General features: G+C 39.3%; 1 protein-coding gene across 6 annotated transcripts in view; it reads left to right on the top strand.

The window, feature by feature from the left end:
* Window positions 1-6782: 6782 nt before the first annotated feature.
* The window catches only part of SDK1 (sidekick cell adhesion molecule 1), a 424191-nt gene continuing 410688 nt past the window's right edge, over window positions 6783-20285 (top strand). For 2 of the 6 annotated variants that reach the window (XM_087732480.1, XM_087732484.1), the window contains exons 1-2: window positions 6783-6827; window positions 7272-8661. In XM_087732480.1, the coding sequence (XP_087588606.1) occupies window positions 8190-8661 (472 nt within the window). In that variant the 5' untranslated portion in view covers window positions 6783-6827; window positions 7272-8189. Of the gene's footprint in view, window positions 6866-6949; window positions 8662-20285 lie in introns of those variants that run through there. The other 4 variants (XM_087732481.1, XM_087732483.1, XM_009467793.2 and 1 more) reach the window with 4 other exon arrangements.

A 20285-nucleotide genomic window follows, 5' to 3' on the forward strand; every position in this document is an offset into this window, starting at 1 on the left:
ACAAGGATGCAGCCAAGAAGAGCGGTGACAAATAAATTATTTTAGCTGCTAACGATAAGAACCTGCTGGTGACAATCCTCTGCACCAAATAACTGGGGAAAAATGTTTTGGGACAACTTTAATTTTATGCCAAAATAGCAATACTTGTAAAAACCAGCTGGCACTCTGGCTCACTCACGTTAATCCTCTTACTTCATCTCCCTGAACTGACACCGTTTGGTCCATTCTTTGTTTTTGCAAACCAGAGTTATGGGATCTAAGCCTGATGTCTCAACTTCAGTCATCAATAAATCTGGAAAATTCTTGGATACACAAGTGTGCAGGCCCAGAAGATTAATAAAGCCAAAATGTCATTAAAAGACAATCAATGGTCTCATTATGCCAGAAAACTCTCTGCTGAAGTCCCCATAGTGGCCGATTCCTCTGGATTTGAATCTTAATTTAAAACACTACTAATCAATATTTTTTCATATCCTATGGAGAAAAAAAAATTATAACTACAGTGGCCAATGCTGCAGTCACTGTAAATACCTTCTATGAATTCTTTAAAGCTTACTTTCTCATTTCATGACCCATTTATTTTATACGATGGGCAAATTGTAGACTATGACAGCAGTAATATGGCTGAGATGTTCAGTTATACACACTTTAGTAAGTGTGATTGCTCAAGCCCTTGTAGTAATTTTTCTCATCCTCCTTCTTGTTATCTGTTTATCACATCGCAATAAATGGGATTTTTCTTTTAAAGTTATTCCATTAGAATCATGTCAATCAATTCATAAAAATGCAGGATTGTAATAATGAACTAACTCATCACATCTATTACTTTGCATTTCTCAATTAATTACAGTATCTCAAGAATATGCTATTTTTGGAATATGATCTCCATGTATACATTTAAGACTGTTCTTTGCAGTAATAATGTAATCCCATCATAACATGTTCAACAGATGTCTTTGCTTACTTAAGACAAGGTGTTTATACTGCATCTGAAAATAACCCATGCACTTGATAAAAACACATTCTTCTACAACACTGTTCAGAGACTGCAAGACTGTTGTTTACGTCTTTATAATATCTTTGTGAGTGAGCACATGGGAGACAATCAGTTCACTAACCATTGAACTAGCGTCCTCTCCGGGTGAAACCGTGGTCATATTATAGCATCTTAGTACAAGAAGATCAGGAAATTAAGAAAATTGTAACCAACAGAAATCACACAGGATCTTGCATGGTATACAATGACTTCAGTTTTTCATTTTTTTTTTTTTTTAAATATCAAAGTTACTGGTTTGAAAAATGGAAAACACCATGATATCTCATCTCATTTCAAAGTGCTTAACATTTTATGTTCTACCTGAAACACATCCTGCAGAAGCAGTACCTTTTAATGTTGTGGATGGCTTTTCGTTCAGTTCTGGAGAAAAAAATGAAGGGGGGGGGGGGGGAAGCAGCTAACACCACATTGCCTATAGCACGATGGTATTTTCTGAAAGTCTTCTACCTAGCGTGATCAAGTGTAAGTTGATGCATTAATGCATTTCAGTAGTAATATTACCACAGGTTCAGCTGCAATTTAGTAGATTTATTTTGTACTTATGGTTTCAAGTTCTGCTTTATTTTTTTTCCTGATCAACTAGAAGGTTGAGAAAGTTACCAAGATGGCACTCATAAGTATAAAGGTTAGGTACAACCGAAAGATTTAGTCTTTGTCCAAAGTCCTCCCTAGTATTTATGGGCAATTTCAGACATTCCTCAAAGTGCTCAGGTCACTTGTGCCTGGAGCGTCATGTGAATCATGAAAGGGCAATCCCTGCAACCCATGGCTGGATAGCCAGACCGGCTGGTGTTTGAAGACACAGACTTCTTAAAATAAGATCTCTCTCTACATTCTAGCCAAACTTGTCTGGAGTAGAATCATTACAGCCCCTGTAGTCTTCCTCTGGGAGGCTCTAAGAATGTTTTCAAACGTCTACATTTCAAAAACGCAGAACCTGTTGTCTTGATCCTTTATGTTACTTCGCTAACTCTCTACTCCATAAAACACAGCAGGGCAACGTGGCTAGGTCATTGTGAATTTCTTCTGATAGCTAAATAGGAAAGCCTATTGTTACATTGGGATAATACAGAAGATGGGATAATTCAGAAACGACACTAGCCCCTTCTCCTGACTGTACAGACGTTGTCCATATCAGCTATAACTGGTTTTGAATATAAACACAGCTGTGCTACAGCTCTATCAGGATAGCTCTTAGACTCATAAAAGCCGTGAAACACACATTTCAATCTATTCACTCTGCCCTCAACTTTTACCGCTGTGCCTTAGAACTGTACCTTGTCTGTTCCCAGACTCCTAAGCACAAGCATATTAAGCAGCAAGAGAAGGAATTTAACTCTGAATTTGCTAGCATTTCTGAATTTAAAATCAGACCTAAGAGGTATATAAATCTAATTCTAATTTCGTTTATGTAAATTCAAACCACATGGAGAAAACAAAAATCTGTCATTCTGTTTGTTTTGGGGCTTTATAACTGACACCATATTAAGTTATTTAAGCCCAGTAAAATTTAATGGGAGTTATTCTTGTTCTTGCAACAGCGTTCACTGCAGAAGATACTTCCAAAAGTGTGGTGAAGTCATTGTTTAATGTCTCCCCTGAGACTTCCAGCTATGTAATGTGATATTTTTTTTCTTCTCTTCCAATGTTTATTATTGATGTAGAAGCATATTTACACCATAAAAGCAAAGCAGCTGGCTAGTGACCCTTGGGAATATACCCTTGTTAAGGAAGATTTTAGCCCCCTCCCAATAGTTTACTGCATTCAGGTTGATTTAGTGTGCTGAAAAACAATCCCATTTGAAAGCAAGTTACTTTCTACTCACATACTCACTGTTTTCTAAAGCTCTGTCCCTCTTGGGAGAAAAGGAAAGGCAATATAAAAATCTTGTGGGACAACCATGTGGTAGTCAATGCAATCACTTGCCCTGAGTTTTGCATTTTAAGTTTTTGAGTGAAGGAAAATGGAAGTGTAGAACCAAACAACAAAACAGCGTTTTCAGGGTACCCACATGATCTATAGCTTCTATAGGAAACCCTTCAATCCAAGGAATTAGAAATACTAAGTGTTCTACATGACTTATGATGAAGATCTTACTAGAATTTTAACTCTTAGGTTGCAACAGTATATTATGGTTTTACTTGTTAAAGTGTTCATCTCTCTCTCTCCATTTAATTTTCAAAGTTTTTGGTAAGGGTTTTTTCTTTACCAGCTAAATTTTTCAGGTAGAGTAAGTCATCATCCAAGAAAGTGCACTGGTGGAAAATACCACATAATACAAAATTAAGCAGTCAATGTTTTTCTTCTTTTGATAGAAAAATGAAAGCAAAATAATTGCTTGGCTTACAGGACTAAAACAGGCAAGCAAACTATAGCAATTACCTGGTTGAAAAAACTTGGCGTTTGGTATAATCTACACCCGAGCTGGGTACTACCAACCAATGACTGCAAGAACCAGAGACTGCATCAGGAGATACACTAGATCAAAACAACCTGCTTCATCTCTCAAAAAGTGTGTAAAATTATTTGTACATGAGAATACTCTCTCTAAAGGAGTTTAGCTAAACTCCAAATGCTAGAAAGAGTCAATAAGCTATGCCTTAGAATATATAAAGTCTTGTAAAAGGAAACTAAGAATTAAGGTTGTACAACGCTGGTGAGATTTTTCCTCTGGAAGCAGTTCCATTATTCTGTTTTCTTGGCTAGAAAGCTGTCTTTCATTAAGTGGCCTGTCTGGAGTAGCAGACCCTTCTATTCCTTTCTCTTTTGTCTCATTGTCTCACCACTTAGGTAAATAAAATGCCCCACCATTCTGTACTAATTATACAAAAGTCTGCAGCCCTTAGAAGACTTCCCACATTCACACCTCATTGCAGAACACAACAGTCATTGGAAATAACCTCTTTTACCTCGTTTTCTCCACCTTTAAATGAAGCTAACTACATTGCTACTTCTTTTACTTACTTTTAAAACTCCCGAAAACCCATCCCCACCTTTTTTCTGTCTTTATGAGCATTAGATTTGTTGTTTATGCTTTTTCAGGTGGCAGAGCTGTTCTACTAGTTTTCCCGCTGCGTGTTTAACGGTTTAGTTCCTCACTTGTTAGATGCATGCAGGAGAGTGAAGAAGCAGATACAGAACGGACTTAGTAAAATGGTGAAATGCTTTTAGTAATCTAGATAACAAGACTTCAGATAATTTTTTTCTGGTTTGAACACTATTAAGTACAGCTATTGCAACCAAAGCAAATAGAAAAAAAAAAAAACTGCACAAATGTTGTCCTTTGTGATATGTCAAAGGGACATGGTTATTGTTAAAAATAAGGAAATAACAAACTGAAAACATTTCACCCAAAATGTGGAGTTGGCAACCATAAAAGATGCTACCATGTTTAAACAATTTTTAAAAAGCAAGGCCTGAATGATGAAAATAGGTTAGCTTCCTATTCTTATGTTTGCATGTTCAACAGATACCAAGTGCTACAAGGAAAATGTATTCATTCCAAGAGGAAACAAGCTTTCACTAAAATTGAACAAGGTAACAGAAATTAGTATTTCTCTTCTGTGGCATCTTGGTTTTAAAACTCAAGTTTGACACTGACTCTTTCAGCAGACTTTAGACAATAATAACACAACCACTGCAAATTGCCTCCCTTAGAACTTATAAAGAAGCACCGAGTGCTTTCTTACAGATCAAACTGAATTTGAAATCTTAAACTAATGTTTCCATCAGCAGCCCTATGCTCCTTTGTTAACAGTACTTAAAAACAACCGCCAAACACACAATTAAACATATTTTCCATTTCCAGTTAAGGTAAATCAGTCCCACCCAAAATTACTGGTTAAATAAAAAGGTTCTTCATGCTGCAGTAAATTAACTACTACGAATGGCGCAATGGGAGTTATAGATGGTTACTTCCTTGAGGTTCATTTTCAACACAGCTGAGAACAATCCACATTCACTTTGCATTGTTATCAAAACGGATATATCGAAAGGAAAATCATAAGCACTGGGTGCTGGTATCTGTAGATAATTATTCATGTGGTCTACACACAAAAAAAGGAAAAAGTGTGATGTGAGAGATACAACAGAATCGCTGTTTACACTCTATTGACCACAAGGAAGAGACGGCTGTTGAAGTACAGCTCATATCTTTCAGTCACCAGGAAAAGGTGACAGAAGAATCGAAGTACAGCAACTGCTTGAGCATAGGAGCAACAAGCTTTCACACACAGGGATGAAGGAAAGGCAGAAAATGGATGTCATAAACCTTAATAACCTGTTAGATACTAGAAGTGGAGGTGAGAATCTGGCAGACAAAGTTTACCTGTGAGATACAAAGGGAGGGTCAAGAGGAAAAACTGACCGGTAGTTTGCATGGATTTGATGGCTTCAATAGGAAAGGGTGCAACTGAGGAGCGTGTGTTACACACACACAAGGCAGACACTGCCAAGGAACTCGTAAATGCTGTTCACCTGTACTGGGGTGGTGTGGAAACAGTGGAGACACTTTGCCTTTTTTATGCTATATAATAACAAAGGTGAGAGAAGGTGCTTTCTTGAATAATATACCTCAGTCAGAAACTCATCACGCCAGCTGTTAATAATACAAAAAAATGACCTCGCATTTGATGTGATAATTTACTATGTTTGCCAGCATGACTTTATCGTAAGAGACAGCTTGTCAAAAAAGGAAAAAAGAGCAGAAGCTGGCTGCCAGTCCTCAACTCAAACATTGGTTAAACTCGTTGAATAAAACCAAACCAAGCTCAGAAACTTTGCTGCGCTGGCAACCTCGCAAGCTGAATTAAACACCACACAAAGAGCGGGAAGGGGGGTTCATCCGCACCCCCAGGCTCCCTGGCTGTGTCACATACCTGCTATTTTCCTTCTTCGCTGACAAAAAGAATAGCTGCTGGGAATGCACACGCTGAAGCAGCCGCACCCCAGCCTTCCTGGGCGTGCCTGGCGTGCCCCCTGGCAGCAGCAACCACCGCCGCCGCCGCCGCCGCCGCCGCCGCCGCCGCCGCCGAAGCAGCAGCTGCAGCAGCAGGAGCGGCGGCGGCGCTGCGCAGGCCTAGGGGGCGCAGCGAGCGCGGGGACGCGGGAGAACGTCCCGCCGGGCGTGCACGCGCGCGGCCGTTAGCGCGGGGACGCGGGAGACGTCCCGCCGGGCGCGCACGCGCGCGGCCGTTAGCCAGCGCGGGGAGGCGAGGGTGACGCGTCCCCTCGGGCTCGGCGGCGCGCGGCCGTTAGCCAGCGCAGGGACGCGGGACAACGTCCCTCCCGCCTTGCGCGAGCGCGGCTCCTGCGCCCCCCCTGCCGCCCAATCAGCGGCCTGGCTGGGGGCGGCGCTCCCGGAGGGGATGGGGGAGGAGCGGAGCGTTGGGGCGAGGAGCGTTGAGGCGGCTGCGGGCAGGTCCCGCGCTGGCGGCCGGGCAGTGCCGGGGGGGGGGGGGGGCGCGCTCCTCCTCCGGCGTCTGTGGAGAGCCGGCGGGCGAACGTGTATGAAAGAGCCCCCCGGCCAGTCCTGACAGTTCCACACACGTACCCCCGTCCAGTACCTCCCTCCCCAGCTCGGCGGAGGATGTTCCCCCACACAGACACAGCCCCCTTGAGGTGTAGGTCAGGGGAAGGTGGGATGAGGCGCGGCGTGCGTTTGGGGCGGGGGGGCCGCGGGCTGGGGAGGGACGGGAAGGGAAGGGAAAGGAAGGGAGAGGGGAGGTGAGCCAGCAGGCGCGGCGGCCGTGTCTGCCGGTTTTGAGGGAGGTGAGAGGGGAGCGCGGGCGCGGGGCGGAGACGGCGAGGTAGGCGCCCGGGAGGGATGGCGGGGGAAGCGCGAGCCTGCTGCCAGGGGAGGGTTAAAACCGCGCTTGTGTTGAAGGAGGCGAGAAAAGTTCAGGCTGCCTTTCGGGGGCGGGGGGGGAGAGCTGACAAGATTTTTGTTTGATCAACTTCGCGCTTAGGTGCTTTGTTTTTAACTTGCGTTCATCCTGGGTGCACTTCTTTTATAACTACTCGTATTCTTTCTTTTTAATACGGGGGGGAGGGAATCTCCCACGAAACTTTTCCGTTTACGGAAGGCGGGACTGAAACAATACCCGATGCATTGTCTAAATGTAAAACCTCCAGCGCTTTTTTTTTTTTTTTCGGTACGGTTTTATTGCCGCCGCTGCTGCTGTTGTGATAGCGCTTTCCCTCTCGTGTTTACAGCTTCTGTAAGGGAGAGACGCTCGGAGGAAGAACCAGGATCCCTGGGCTGCACAAACAAGGAAAACAGGAGTCCATCTAAGCAAAGCTGGAAGGATTTCACCTTGTTGCTGTTTGTTTCGGGAGATTTTCCCTCCCCCCGGCCCCGGACACTATCCAGCTGAGTGTTTGTTTCGTTGCTGCGTCCACAGCCGGCCAGAAGACAAGAGCTTTACATGTTAGAGGTGATTTTTGTCGTGGTCTCCCTGCAAGAAAGAGATCAGCACCAGTCTTCGAGGAGGAGGGAGATATGATAAACTGAGGTTTTCCCTACCTCCGGCTGAACGTGAGAGTTCAAGTGACACCGCCGCTGGCCTGTGGCTGACTGCCTGCACAGCGAGCTGGAATCACGGCCAGAGCTGCTCAATTTACCTGCTCGAGGACCCTTCAAACCCTTCTATTGACGGTAGAGATTTGTATCCAAAGGAAAATCGGATTAATATAAACTATGCAGAGCTTTGCGGGGATATCTGGAGACTACCCTGTCTGCATGGCTAATCTTGAAATTGTCTGAAATAAATCCTTAGCGCAAGGAATAGCGAGACACTTTCAATTAGTTTTTTGGGTTTTTTTTTTTCCTTGACGCTCCCCCCCCCCCCCCCCCCGCGAGAATTTAACACTTCCATTGCAAGGTTGTTCCAGGAGAATGGGACACGTGCTGGAAAACTCACCACGCTTCATAGAAATCACAGGGGTAACAGTTTCCATCGGCGTTGCGGTATGAAAGGTACTCTTTGGATTGTCTGCTGGTGGCTACGATGGATCAGTCTTTCCCTGTTTCTGTGAGCGTTGTGCTGAAGGATCCGGATTTACTGAAATACTGACGCCCATAAACTTACTCCCTCTCTGTTGAAGGCATTGGATGTGACAGTGCGGAGAAACATGTGTTTCACATTTCTGACTGGTTGTTTTGGTGCAAGCAATACCTCCACAAGAAACATTGACTTAGGTGGCGATTATCATACCGGGAGGCACACGGAGTGCTGCTTTCGGGTTGCATGCAAAGTGAGCACAAATCAAAGAGTCCGCCGTTCCTGTGAAGTGGGGGCTTCAGTTCCCCCCAAACTCCGGGGCAAAGGCAGCGGGCGATGTTCCCACCCCACCAAAGAGAGCCCGGCCTCGGGGTGCGGAATGAGCAATGACCAAAGCGCTGTCAGGAGTGGCAGGCAGTCGGATCGGATGGGGATCAGTGAGGCAATAACGGTTGAAAGAAAGGTGGATCGCGAAATTATTGCCCGAAGGAATAGCAGGCGAGGCGGAATGATGATAAAGTTAAACTTCTGTTTCATCTTCTGTCGGGGATGGTGGGCGTTTCTGTTGCTTCAGCTCCACATGTTGCAAGCACTGGCACAAGGTACGGCTAGAGACATTTTTGTTTATAGAAATGCTGCATCTGCCTTCTAAGAGGAAGGGAATCTTGCTCGGGTACAGAGAAACCCTTTTACTTTATCCTCATCAGAGGTAAACTGCAGAATTCGCACTGAGCTGATTTCATGTAGGAATGGTCGTTTCTTACACACAATCGTTTCTTTATAGAACAGGGATTTGCAAACTGTACTTACGTGTTTCTCTCCTTTTCTCATCCTATCCTTCCCCTCTCCCAACCTCCCACAGAGAATCAAAAGCCCTATCGGGACCAAACCTGCTTTTTTTATTTACTTAAATACATCCGTACATTACTGCTCTTTTAGGCAGCAAAAGAGTTAACTGCTGGTTGTGTGTGTGTGTGTGTGTGTGTGTGTGTGTTTAAAAACACTGTGCACTGAGATAAGTTATTAGGAGAAGGGGAGTCATAAATCCGCCGACTAGAACTAAATCAGGCATGTAAAAGGAATTCTTTCAACATATGAGTACTATTCTATGTGAACCTCGGTTCAAGCATTGTTCGTTTCTTTTGGATTGCCAAGTAACATTTACCCGAGACAAAAACTGCAATTGATTCGTATCTGAGCATTTCCACATCAGAGATCCTTGCAGTCAAATGAGTCACTTGTAAACGCAGGGTCAGAGTCGACCAATAGACTTTAAATATCAAGTGTCAGTCACTTTGCATGTAAATTCCCTGCTCAAAAAATTGCCAAATGTAGCCTAATTCTTAATAATCCTTTGACAGAGTAAACAGTAAATGGCAGGCAGAAGCATTACAGTTGGCTGCGCCAAATAACATGCTGAACAAATGCAGCTTTCACTTTGTTTGCTGTGTTGAGTTTTATTGCTGTGTGCATTGTCTGACTGAAGTGGTATGTGTTGGACAATGCAGAACTGTATCGTGTGGGACGATGAGTTAGTTATTAAAAGCGGAAGTTAATGCTCTATGAAGGGGAATGGTCTTTGTGTTTTAGTTCTTTGTTTTCAAGTATTTCATAGGGAACAACAGTGCATTCAGTTTTAATAACTGGATGGGCTTGTGTGTTGAGGAAGAGGGGTTATAAGCCAAGTCTGCTGTAGTTTGTCTGTTCAGGGTTTACTACTGCATCCTTGGAAAGTTTGGAGCCGCAGGATACAGAAGAGTTTTAATCCAGTGTTTAATAATGGACTCCACCCTCATAAACCTTTTTCAGTGCTTTGTTTATGCTGTCATTGCTATTCCCAAACTACTTGTGCTGAGGCCTGCAAGCCCTAACAGGGTATTGTTATTCTGAAACAAGAGATACCTGAAATAATTCTCTCTACAAATTAAAATTCACGTCACTTTTTTTTTTTTCCTTTTGGTAGTTGCTGTTGATAAATGCCAACTTGATGCTTCATTTTGGAAGACAAATGCTGATGATTCTTGCTGTTTACATTAAAAAAGCAAAAATTTTTCATATAAGGCAGTTTTAAGTGCCAGTGATTCAGGAATCAATTTAGATGCCATGTAAAACAGTTTTCTGTGATTTAGTAGTAAACTAGCCATCTTATTGGATTAAAAAGAGAATTGAAACTCGTTTAGCACAAATTTAGAAAAAATTTTTGATAGCATATTTCAGATTACTACGCATTGGCAGTAGCATCAGTTTTAGGTAATATATATCTCAGGGAGTTATGTAGTGTTTACAAACTATGCTAAAGAAAAGTCCTAACACCAAGTTAGTTTTACCCATCAGCATTTAAGAGGGGGAGGAAAAGTGAAGAGAATAAGACACATTATTTCTGAGAAATATTGGTGCAGATAAAGGTATGAAGTTTAGAAGACATTAAACAATGAAAGATAAAACAAATATATAATGCAGAAACAAAATACATTTTTATTTTTATATAATGCAGAAAACACAAATTACAGTTAGTCCTCTAAACATTCTTTGACACGTAAACCAGCATGGAGGTCTTAATGCAGGGTACTTCTATTAGGTTTTTCACAAATTTTGTATTCATTCATAACTTAAGGGTTTTTTTGCACTCTGAATTCTAATGGATTCTAATACATTCATCATTTTTATGCAAAAATTTACTTTAGAGGGAAGATGACAATTCTTCATGAAAATGGAAATTCTGTTACAGCCACAGAAAGTTTTTAATGGAATGATGTGGTCATATGCATGAGAGAATTACATGCCTCCAGTCTTTTATGTGATAAAAAATGAACTTTCTAAATATATGGGCCATGGCTATTTTGAATGAATCATAATACTATGCTATAACCAGCTAATGTTTCTGTAATAACTATTTCAGCATTAAAGAAATAAGAAATATTTCAGGCACACTGAAATGCAGGTTCTCAGTTCATAGGAAACAGATTAGATAAAGTCGTTGAGATTAGGTATCTTGTATTGTAAGGTGAATGGAAGAGACGGTTTTCAACTGCAACAGGTTGGTTGAGTATTCTCTAGAGTTGAATGATCATCCATGTAAAAGCAGATCTAGTGGCGAACTGTAGATAAAACCACTTGTAAATTCATTTTGTATTTAGCTCTTCAGTTTTTCTGTCTTCTGGTAGTTGTGTTACATAATCAGATAAAACAATTTATTTGATTTCTTTTTCCTTTTCAAAGAGAATTTAATTATTATGAAACATACAGTGGTTTATTGTACTGAATAATAAAGCATTCTCTTCGAACCTTAGTATTGTTAGTGCGGACCTTCTCATTATGGGAGTGATTTTCTGGGCAGAAGAAATGTACAGACGACAAAGGTTGTGGCCTGTCGCATGAACATAGCCTAGAGTGGTACTCCCACTTCTGTAATGGCTGCAGACCTGCATAGGCAACCGTTCAGACTATGTGTGTGTCTCACCCAGCTTACTACATTGGCCCATCTGTGAATGGGAAGCTTGTCAGGAAAATTAACCTGTAAGAGTCTGAAAACTGTTGCACATTTCTTTGTTTACTCAGTTCTTTATGTCTGCTAGCCTCTGCCATGATGCCTCTTTTCATGGCATTTTTGTTAAACTTGTGTATTAGGTGCTAGTTAGCCTCGAGTCATTGTGTGTCATCAAATAGCGATGAGATGCTAATTGATAATCACTATAATTATCAAATTAGAATTTGCGAGGTGATTGTAGAAGTGGATCATTTCGACACAGTAACTAACTACTGTAGTTAGACGAACGTTATCCTGCAGTGACCTCTAGCTCAGTGGTCTAGCATGCCTGGGCATAGTCCTGTTGCATACATAGAGCTGGTTGCAGGATTGGAATTTATTAGTTATGTATGAGATTGACAAACACTGATGCCTACTGAGGTACAAAATGTTTACTAAAATACTAGAATAATTGTATGGAAATCGAAAAATCCTGCTTATTTAAATAGGTTGGAAGTTGCTGGAGGCTACTCTACATGCATCTTAATGGATTTAAGTACATTCCCAATGTCTCACTTTTGTTGAAGAGTGAAAGAATACTTAGAAAATATACTTCTTTGGATTGATGGCTGTTGTTCAGAATGATTTTAAAATAGATAAAAGTAGTGCAAAGCTTTAAGCTTTTCCAGTAGGAGATGGGTATCTTTAAATATTAAGAAAGAGAAGCTTGTCTGGTTTTTCTTAGTTTTACAGCAACAGAAGTGTAATCTTTTTGTGCTACTTGATCAAATCTGTAATTCAGAATTCTACACGTACCTGAATGTGCATTTAAGGTGATAATGCTATCTATTAATGCTTTGACAGAAGCCATGACATGGAAGATAGAAGATTTTTCTGAGGCCCAATTTTTTTCAATTCAAATATTTGATCTGATGTAACTTATTAATATGCTAAGTGTAGGAAGTGTTTTCAAGCAAATTTCAAACTGCATTAGATGCAGAGATGATAAGCAACTTGCATAGAGTATTTAGTTGTTGGAAGGACAGAGAGAGACGGTTAAATGTGAGGGCAATACTTACGGAGAGTGAAAAGCCTTCTGAATTAAATGTGGAATGATGCTTTTCTAATTCCTAAAGATTCTGTTACTGTTTATTGGAAACTCATTAATTTGTATTGGATTTACCTCTTGTGTTACCTTTCTTTAGATCAACACTTTAAGGATGTGCTAGTTTTTAAACAGGTGAATTATTTGTGTATATAATTATAATAATTTAAAAATTGATTTGGAGGAGTACATACAAGCCTAATCTAAACAGAAACGGGGTGGAGAGAGCGGGCTTTTTCTGTGGCCATATCATGCAACTTCTAACTCTCTCTACTGTGGTAGGTCTGTGGTTTATAAGCTTACCTTTAGCTGAAAAATGACTTATTCTCAAGACTTCTCAAGGCAAGTTCAAAGAGATATGTATACATACCTACTAGCATTTTAAGTACAGCGTTTCAGGTAGTTTCTTGAGAGCGCAGCGTAGCAGTACTATTAGAGGTGAAGGAAGACCGTATGTAATAGGTGTTTATCAAGATTGTTTTCATGCATTACCAGAAGATGCTTAGACCAGGAACGACCAAGGTATGGAGAGACAGGTTGTGGCAGTTCAGTCTCAGAGTTATGCTGTGTGACTTTCACACCACTTAAGAACAGAAGGGGATCTGTGTCCATCCATGGCTCATAGTCCTTGAAAAGTTGTTATGGAAGGTTCTGTCATCTCTGTGCATAGTCATATATTTTGAATAACAAAGGCAAATATTGGCTAATATTTTAAAGATTGTCTGGCTGATTAAACAAACCATAGAAATTTTAATAAACAGTCCTAAAGTGAATTATTAGGAAGCTGTTCAGTGAAGGGCTTGGACTTTTGTATGTCTCAGAGGGACTTTTTTGTTGTTGTTTTGTTGTTCTTACCAGCACATACGTACAAGTTTTGAACACACTTTTGAGTCAAATAAAAGATTTTCATGCATGTAACAACTTTGTATACAGCTTTACCTGGACATCACATTCTGAATGGCCTAGTTATTTGCTTCACTTGGACCTTTTTTGCTGTAATGAGTCTGTGGGCAGACTAGAGGCAATTAGGTTCCTCATGGAGCAAAACCTTGTTCATGTTGAGTTCATTGCAGAAATAGACCTTTCTTCCGCCCTTTTCCTCCTATATAAACATATGCATATATACATACATAATATGTATTTAAATAGTTTTTAACAAACAAATTGATGATTTGTTGGTCTTTTAAAAATTGTTTTCTTGCAGTTATAACATATAAACTAGAACAATTTTTATAAGATTTGTGCAGAGATTAGAAAATGCCAGAACTAAGGTAGCTTGTGCATCTTTAATCTGAATTCTTTATGCGTGTGCATTATGATTAAGTTTAAATTGATACATATTATTTTACTGTCTATCTTAGAACTAAGACTGAATACTGCTCACTGATCAATTTTTCAGTATTTTGTTTTCTTGTCAGTGCTTGGCCCCATCTTTCATTTACTTCAAATATTTTAAATTCAGCATGAGAAGGTTTTTGTGTGGCATTGGATCAGACTACTTACAGTTATTACAGCTGGAAAGCAGGTGATTGGTGAGACTTGATTTCTATTTCTGACTATCGAGTGAGTATTTCTAGTGAATAAAGACTCTTCTCTCCATGTGCCTCAGAGATGACCCTTCACCACCCATATAACTCATGCAGAACAAAAATATAACTCCATGAAAGGTTTGTTCCCGAAGAAGTTGGGATTTCTGGAGTTATTCTGCCTGTGCTGATGTTGGTCTTGTTACAGACTATGTCAGACAATTTCATAATTTTCATTCTGTAGGACTCTTCTGATAAGTGGCCTCACATGTAGCCTAGTTAAATTTATTAAATTGGAGATGTGTAGTAGTTGGCAGACTTTCTTATGGGAAATGTATTGTTTTCTCAGTTTATTGGTTATAAATCAGTGTTACATAGATGCGAAGGAATTTTTTTCATCTAAGTAAAACTTCCCAGTTCCTTTATGGACATAGTCTTTGAAATGACACAGCCCTGGAACTTCCAGTAGGTTCTATAGGAATTAGTTCATGTAGCACTTGCAGGTCTGAGTTCAAGGGGTTACATGGCTGAGAAGGGAAGAACCTTTTATTTTCACGTGCATACTACCTTAATTACTTTTAAACATATATGACTTTTTGTAAGATCTGTTAATTATACAAATTCTTGGCTTCTAGACATACATGGTATTTGTATACTGTATCTTGAGCATTAGTATTTTTGGCTTACTAAGAGTTATTTTTTGTTCTGCCCTTGCTACGAAAAATAATAAATCTATTACTAGAATATACACTAGTCTGTTGCTAATCATATGTTTTATCTGTGAAATGCCCCTGAGGTGTAATACAAACAGCACTCTCGCTGATATTAAAAAAGTAGATCTGGGCTTTTTAAGGGAAGTGTTTTTAAAGTTAATTTTCAGCTGTTCAGCTCCCTGAACTAGCTCGAACTGGGGTCACACAAGCATCAGGGACAATGCAAAAGAGGTGATGGGAATGCATGGCCGGAGGCATGACCCTGGCAGCCATCACTAAGATCAGTGTAAATTGTTGGAGAGTTTTCAGACTCAACCAAAACACAAGGGAATGTACACTGCCTAACTTCTTACAACTATGCGGAGGCCGCTGTTCCTTGGTAGAAAACAGAAAGGTTAGTGCCTTTAAAGGCACTAAAAAAGGCAGTTAAAAACTTAACTTTGTATTTCTTCTCTGAAAGACCCTTTCAGTGAGCTTCTCCCTCCGTTAGATGGAGTCTTCCTAAAGAGTCTTCTTAACCTAAGCTTGTAATGTAAGTGCTGAAGTTAGGTAATATGAATATTCCCCTTAATCCCCTTATATCTCAGTTCTCGAGACCTATAATGGGAATAATTTTTTTTCTTAAAAAAAAGAAACTCTGTAACTTAAGTTGCAAATTCCACAGGTATTACTTTTTAACATTTGTATCTAATATGCAGATTCAGCATGTAAAAATGGTGGTATGAGCTCCAACAACTCTGATAAAAGGAAGACTTTACCACCACTTCACACAAAATGTGGAAGTGGATTGTACAGTCTTATGTCACACCATCCAGATAACTTCTGAAGTGTCATTCTTGATAAACGATAAAGCATTTGCGGCTTTTAAGCAGATAACTTGAATCCTTAATCCTGTTTTTCACATTTCTGCGCTCTGTTGCGGCAGCCTGAAGAGACAGTTGATTCTGGTAGATAAATCATTGTCCCTTAGGTCTCTTTAAACCACTTTATGGTCTTTCAAGCCATAAGCCATATATTTTTCTAATAAACTCCTAGGTCTAACAAGTTACCTAAAAAATAATTTGTTTGGTGTAGCCCTCTTGGACCAGAAAGTAGAGAATAATGATACGTAGCTCCAGTATATGTTGCCAAAATGGTCCCACATTGATTCCAGGCTGACATTGAAGAGTTTGTAACTCATTATTACACAAAGAATCAGAAGATCTGGTAGACAGTACTTCCATCCTCAGATTCAGTCTAATTTTGTATATTTATTAGCTGAGAATGTTGTGGCTTTGGTAAGTGTTTTTGGCATTGAGTTAATAGGAAATATACTCAGTAGCATTGCTGCCTTTTAAGGGAAGGTACTAAGAAAATAATGGAACTGTAATGCAAATATTTCAAATGTTTAGACATTGAGAAACAATGCATTTTGTTATACTGGTGCTGTTTGCACACCTAACTCTTGTGTTGAATACAGACTCAGTACAACACAGTCATTTCTATCTTCCTTGCGCACTGGGGAATGTCCCGTGTTTCTTATTTCTCACCTGTCAAGAAGTGCAAAGGACGTTCTTGACTAAATACTTCTGAAATAACTAAATGGTATGCAGTGATTGGAAAAGAAATATATGATGCTATGCCATACTGGCAATTCAAAGATAATACATTTATCATAACATGGTACACATGGCAAGTGACACACTGCTGTCATATTGAAGTGGGTGGGAGGAGGTAAGGGGAATTCTCTGTCAGTATTTCTAAATGTGTGTACTGATTAGTGTAATTTTAAGTCCTCTTGAATCTGTGCAGGTAGAGGTACAACTAACTTTTCTTGCAGATTGTTTGGGACTGTTTTCTTTCCTTCAGTATCAAGAGGTTGAATAAACTCTGATTCTAACCTATCATGCTAACATAACATTTGCAAAATAGCACCCTTGTGCTGTCTTTCCTGCTGTCTCCCTTGCTTAGGAGAAACTTTTTGTCCATGAGCAAATACGTCCTTTAAAGTCTTCAAGCACTCTTTTTTTTCTATGATACATAAAAAAACCTTTTACAGTAGCTCAGTTGATAATACACTGGAAATACTGCCGTCCCATGATGAAGACTGTCTCATTGTTCACATGTATGCCCATCTGTGTGTTTCACTGTTGTCCTCTATTTTCTTTATCTTTTTGTCCCATGTTGATACAGTCTCTACCACAATGTGCTTCTGGTCTCTGATTATTGCTCCTACATGCTATTGTAACACAAATAATGCCTACTGCTAGTAAAAGACTGAGGTGATAGTTTAAAACCCCTGATTCTACAAGCAAAACGTAGAACAGATTCCTTAGTTACCCTCTTACTGGACACAGAATAGCTTTTCTAGGACGCTTGTATTATCTGAAGTAGGGCTTTTATTGTGCTGGAAGATCTTGTTCACAACAGATAATCAGAAAGATTGTTCCATGGTGGATTATCCTAGGCATTGTTTTTCAAAAATGTTAGATAAGACTAAGAGGCCAGAGATCAAGAATAATAACTCCTGTGTTTTACCTTTTGTTATTTTTACTGCCATGAAGAAGCAAGATTTGTTTTTGCAGAGGAAGTAACTGAAGTTACTTTTTAAAACCATTTTAATACATGCCACTACAAACACCAGATTTTAACCAATTTCCATTTCAACCAATTTCCATTTTCCTTTAGAATTTTTTTTCTTTTTTACAAACATAACTAGTTACTTCTTTATCATGAGCAACATTGGACATGTCTTAAATGGAGAAAAATATCTGGACTATTGTTAAATTCATTTCCTGAATCAGCATGTGCAACCATCACTTTTAAAATAACATCTTTTAAACAGAAACTAATATTCTTTCTAGTTATCTTAAACATTTTTATTATTATTTGTTTTAAGTTCTGTGCTATCTTCTCTTTTTGGAACTAATATGCAAAATTCTTAGCTTTTAAGAACTACTGAGAGATCTGTGGGGTATTTTTCCTCTTGAAAAGAATACATATTTTATACAGTAACTTCTTGAAATTTATAGACTGAGAGAAGGTGTTTCCTGTTCACAGAGCCTAATCATGCTAGTGTTATCTATACAGCAAGGGTAAAATTTCACTTTAAAGCATTTTTCTTCATGGAAATGGTACAATAGGTTAATTGATTCTACCTTAATTCAATTAACTGATTAAGCTGGTGATGCTATTGTTTAACAAAGTCATCAGCAGAAAAATTTCCCATTTATCCACAAGTTTGAAGTAACAATGAATAACAGAGCAAGGTAGATTTCATACCTGTGTGTTTTGAAAACTTACCTTGAAGTCATTTATGTAGTACCTAACATCTTTATTTCAAGTTCTTCTGTATCAGTGTTGATAGCAATCTTCCTCAGATTTAATTATTTTCATTATATATGATTTATTTTTAGCATTTAATGGGTCAAATATTTATGCATGTTTTTCTGAATCTTCAGTTGAGAATTCTGAGTTAATGAGAGTCATGTCAAACTCAAAAGTTTTAAGTGCTGATAATTCAACATTACATTCACTATGTAAATGTATCATAATTAAAATGATGCCTTGTCAATCCCATTCAGGTTTCTCATGAGTATAATTTTCAGCTTTTGTATACTGGATATAGCTATGTCTTCTGCTACCTGAACAGACATATTTATGGCATACCGGTGTCAATAAAAATCTGCACTGTTAACTGTTGTGCCTGTTAAAATTTGAAGAGTGCAGATCTTATTAATTCCATTACAGAAATTCAGGTAAGATCTAAAACTTAAATTTTTGACATTTTCAAATTGTTGAGCTCCACTATAAAAAAAACGAGTGGAGCAGCCAGTGAGAAAATGTAAGATGGCTCTGCAATTGGACCGTCCTGATGTCATGGGCAGAGATGGATACTTTTCATCTATAACAGTGCAGGATGGGAGCTTGATGCCTGCAAAATAGCTCTCACCAACAAATGTAGTGTCACTTTCACCCTAAATGCTCTTTGACTGAATAGAGATATAAAACTTTTTTCAATTTATCTTATACATTTGACATTATGCTGAATACATCTGTTTCAATATTTCCTTACTATAGGCAATTTCCTCTGTAAGTTGGCAGTCAGTGAGGAGAGACATAAACACAACTAAAACACAGGCAAATGAAACTAAAAACAGTCAGCAAAGGAAGCTGTAGGCAGATAGACCTTTTAAAATTACCTAAGATACAGTGGTGGCTTCCCCTAAATGGCTGAGTCCAAATGGGCTCAACGAAGGAAGGCCGTTCTTTGGTCTAGGTTCTACTCTCACTAAGTAGGATTGTGTTTTCATTGCCCTTTAAATTGTTAGTTTCATTGTGATAGTTAATAAATCAAGGACTAAATCAAAGATCAGTTATTTTTCTATACTTAAAAATAGCAAAATACAAAAGATTTTACCCATTGGCAAGTACAGTAATAAAGGGAAGTGATTTATCAGCATGAATTAGTGGCAGGTTAATTAGGAGACAGTATTTTTAATCTTGTAATTTCATTCTATGGCTCAGTGCTGTCAGTACCAGTGTAAACTCTTCAGCTTGGGAAGAACCTCTCTGCTAGAGTGTATTCTGATCTCAGCTGAAGTTACATCCCCAGAAGTTTTCAATCATCATGTGCTAGTGCAGTTGGGTAATAACGAAAAGCTTAGCTCCTCCTGATCACTCTGCTGACTTGGCAAACAAACGAAAAAAGTGACTGTCAGTTTGTGCTTGTGCAGTCTGGTCAAAAAGAGTTATTAGGTCAATAAATGATTGGTGATATTATTTAATATCTGTCCTGATGGTTTAATACAAATGAGGTCTAAGTTTTCATATTGTATATAAAAAATACAGTGCTGAGTATTTTTGGACTTCCACACTTGCATGTGAACAAATGTTCTTACATAAAAGAGCAACTCTTATAAGAATTCTTGGTGTTCCAAATATCTTTCTATCTTCTTTGCTGCTGGACATTGTAACTACTGATAAGCCAGCTTTTGCGCAGATGTTCGCTACAGTGGCGTGTTAGCTGTCACTTTATTAGAATTAATGGCATAACTACTCATGTTTACTTGAAATTCATTGCAGCATGAAGTGATTAGGCATTGGTGCTTTGGTAAATTATGGCATATTGCGTGTTTTTTATAACCAATTAGTGAGTTTTGCTGTTGGGCACGTGCAGTGCATCTAGTTGTCACTCACACTTGAGTTGAATTTAATTGACATCCGTATCTGTGTGTTTACCAGAAGAGTTCTGTTGGAACTACTAACATGTGACAAAGACAGTAGATATTATTTAACTCGGGAAAGAAAGATGATGCTTGCTATTGTTTGTTTTATTACAAGACCAGATATAGTGCTGTTCTAAGGACATGACTGCCTTGACTGAAAGAGCTCCCAAAACAAGTACTGGAGTTGCCAGATACGGATTTCTCATAAT

Source organism: Nipponia nippon, unplaced genomic scaffold, assembly GCF_047370975.1.
Source record: "Nipponia nippon isolate SJK-2023a ecotype South Korea unplaced genomic scaffold, ASM4737097v1 scaffold_5, whole genome shotgun sequence".
In the NCBI taxonomy this organism is placed as follows: Eukaryota; Metazoa; Chordata; class Aves; order Pelecaniformes; family Threskiornithidae; genus Nipponia; species Nipponia nippon.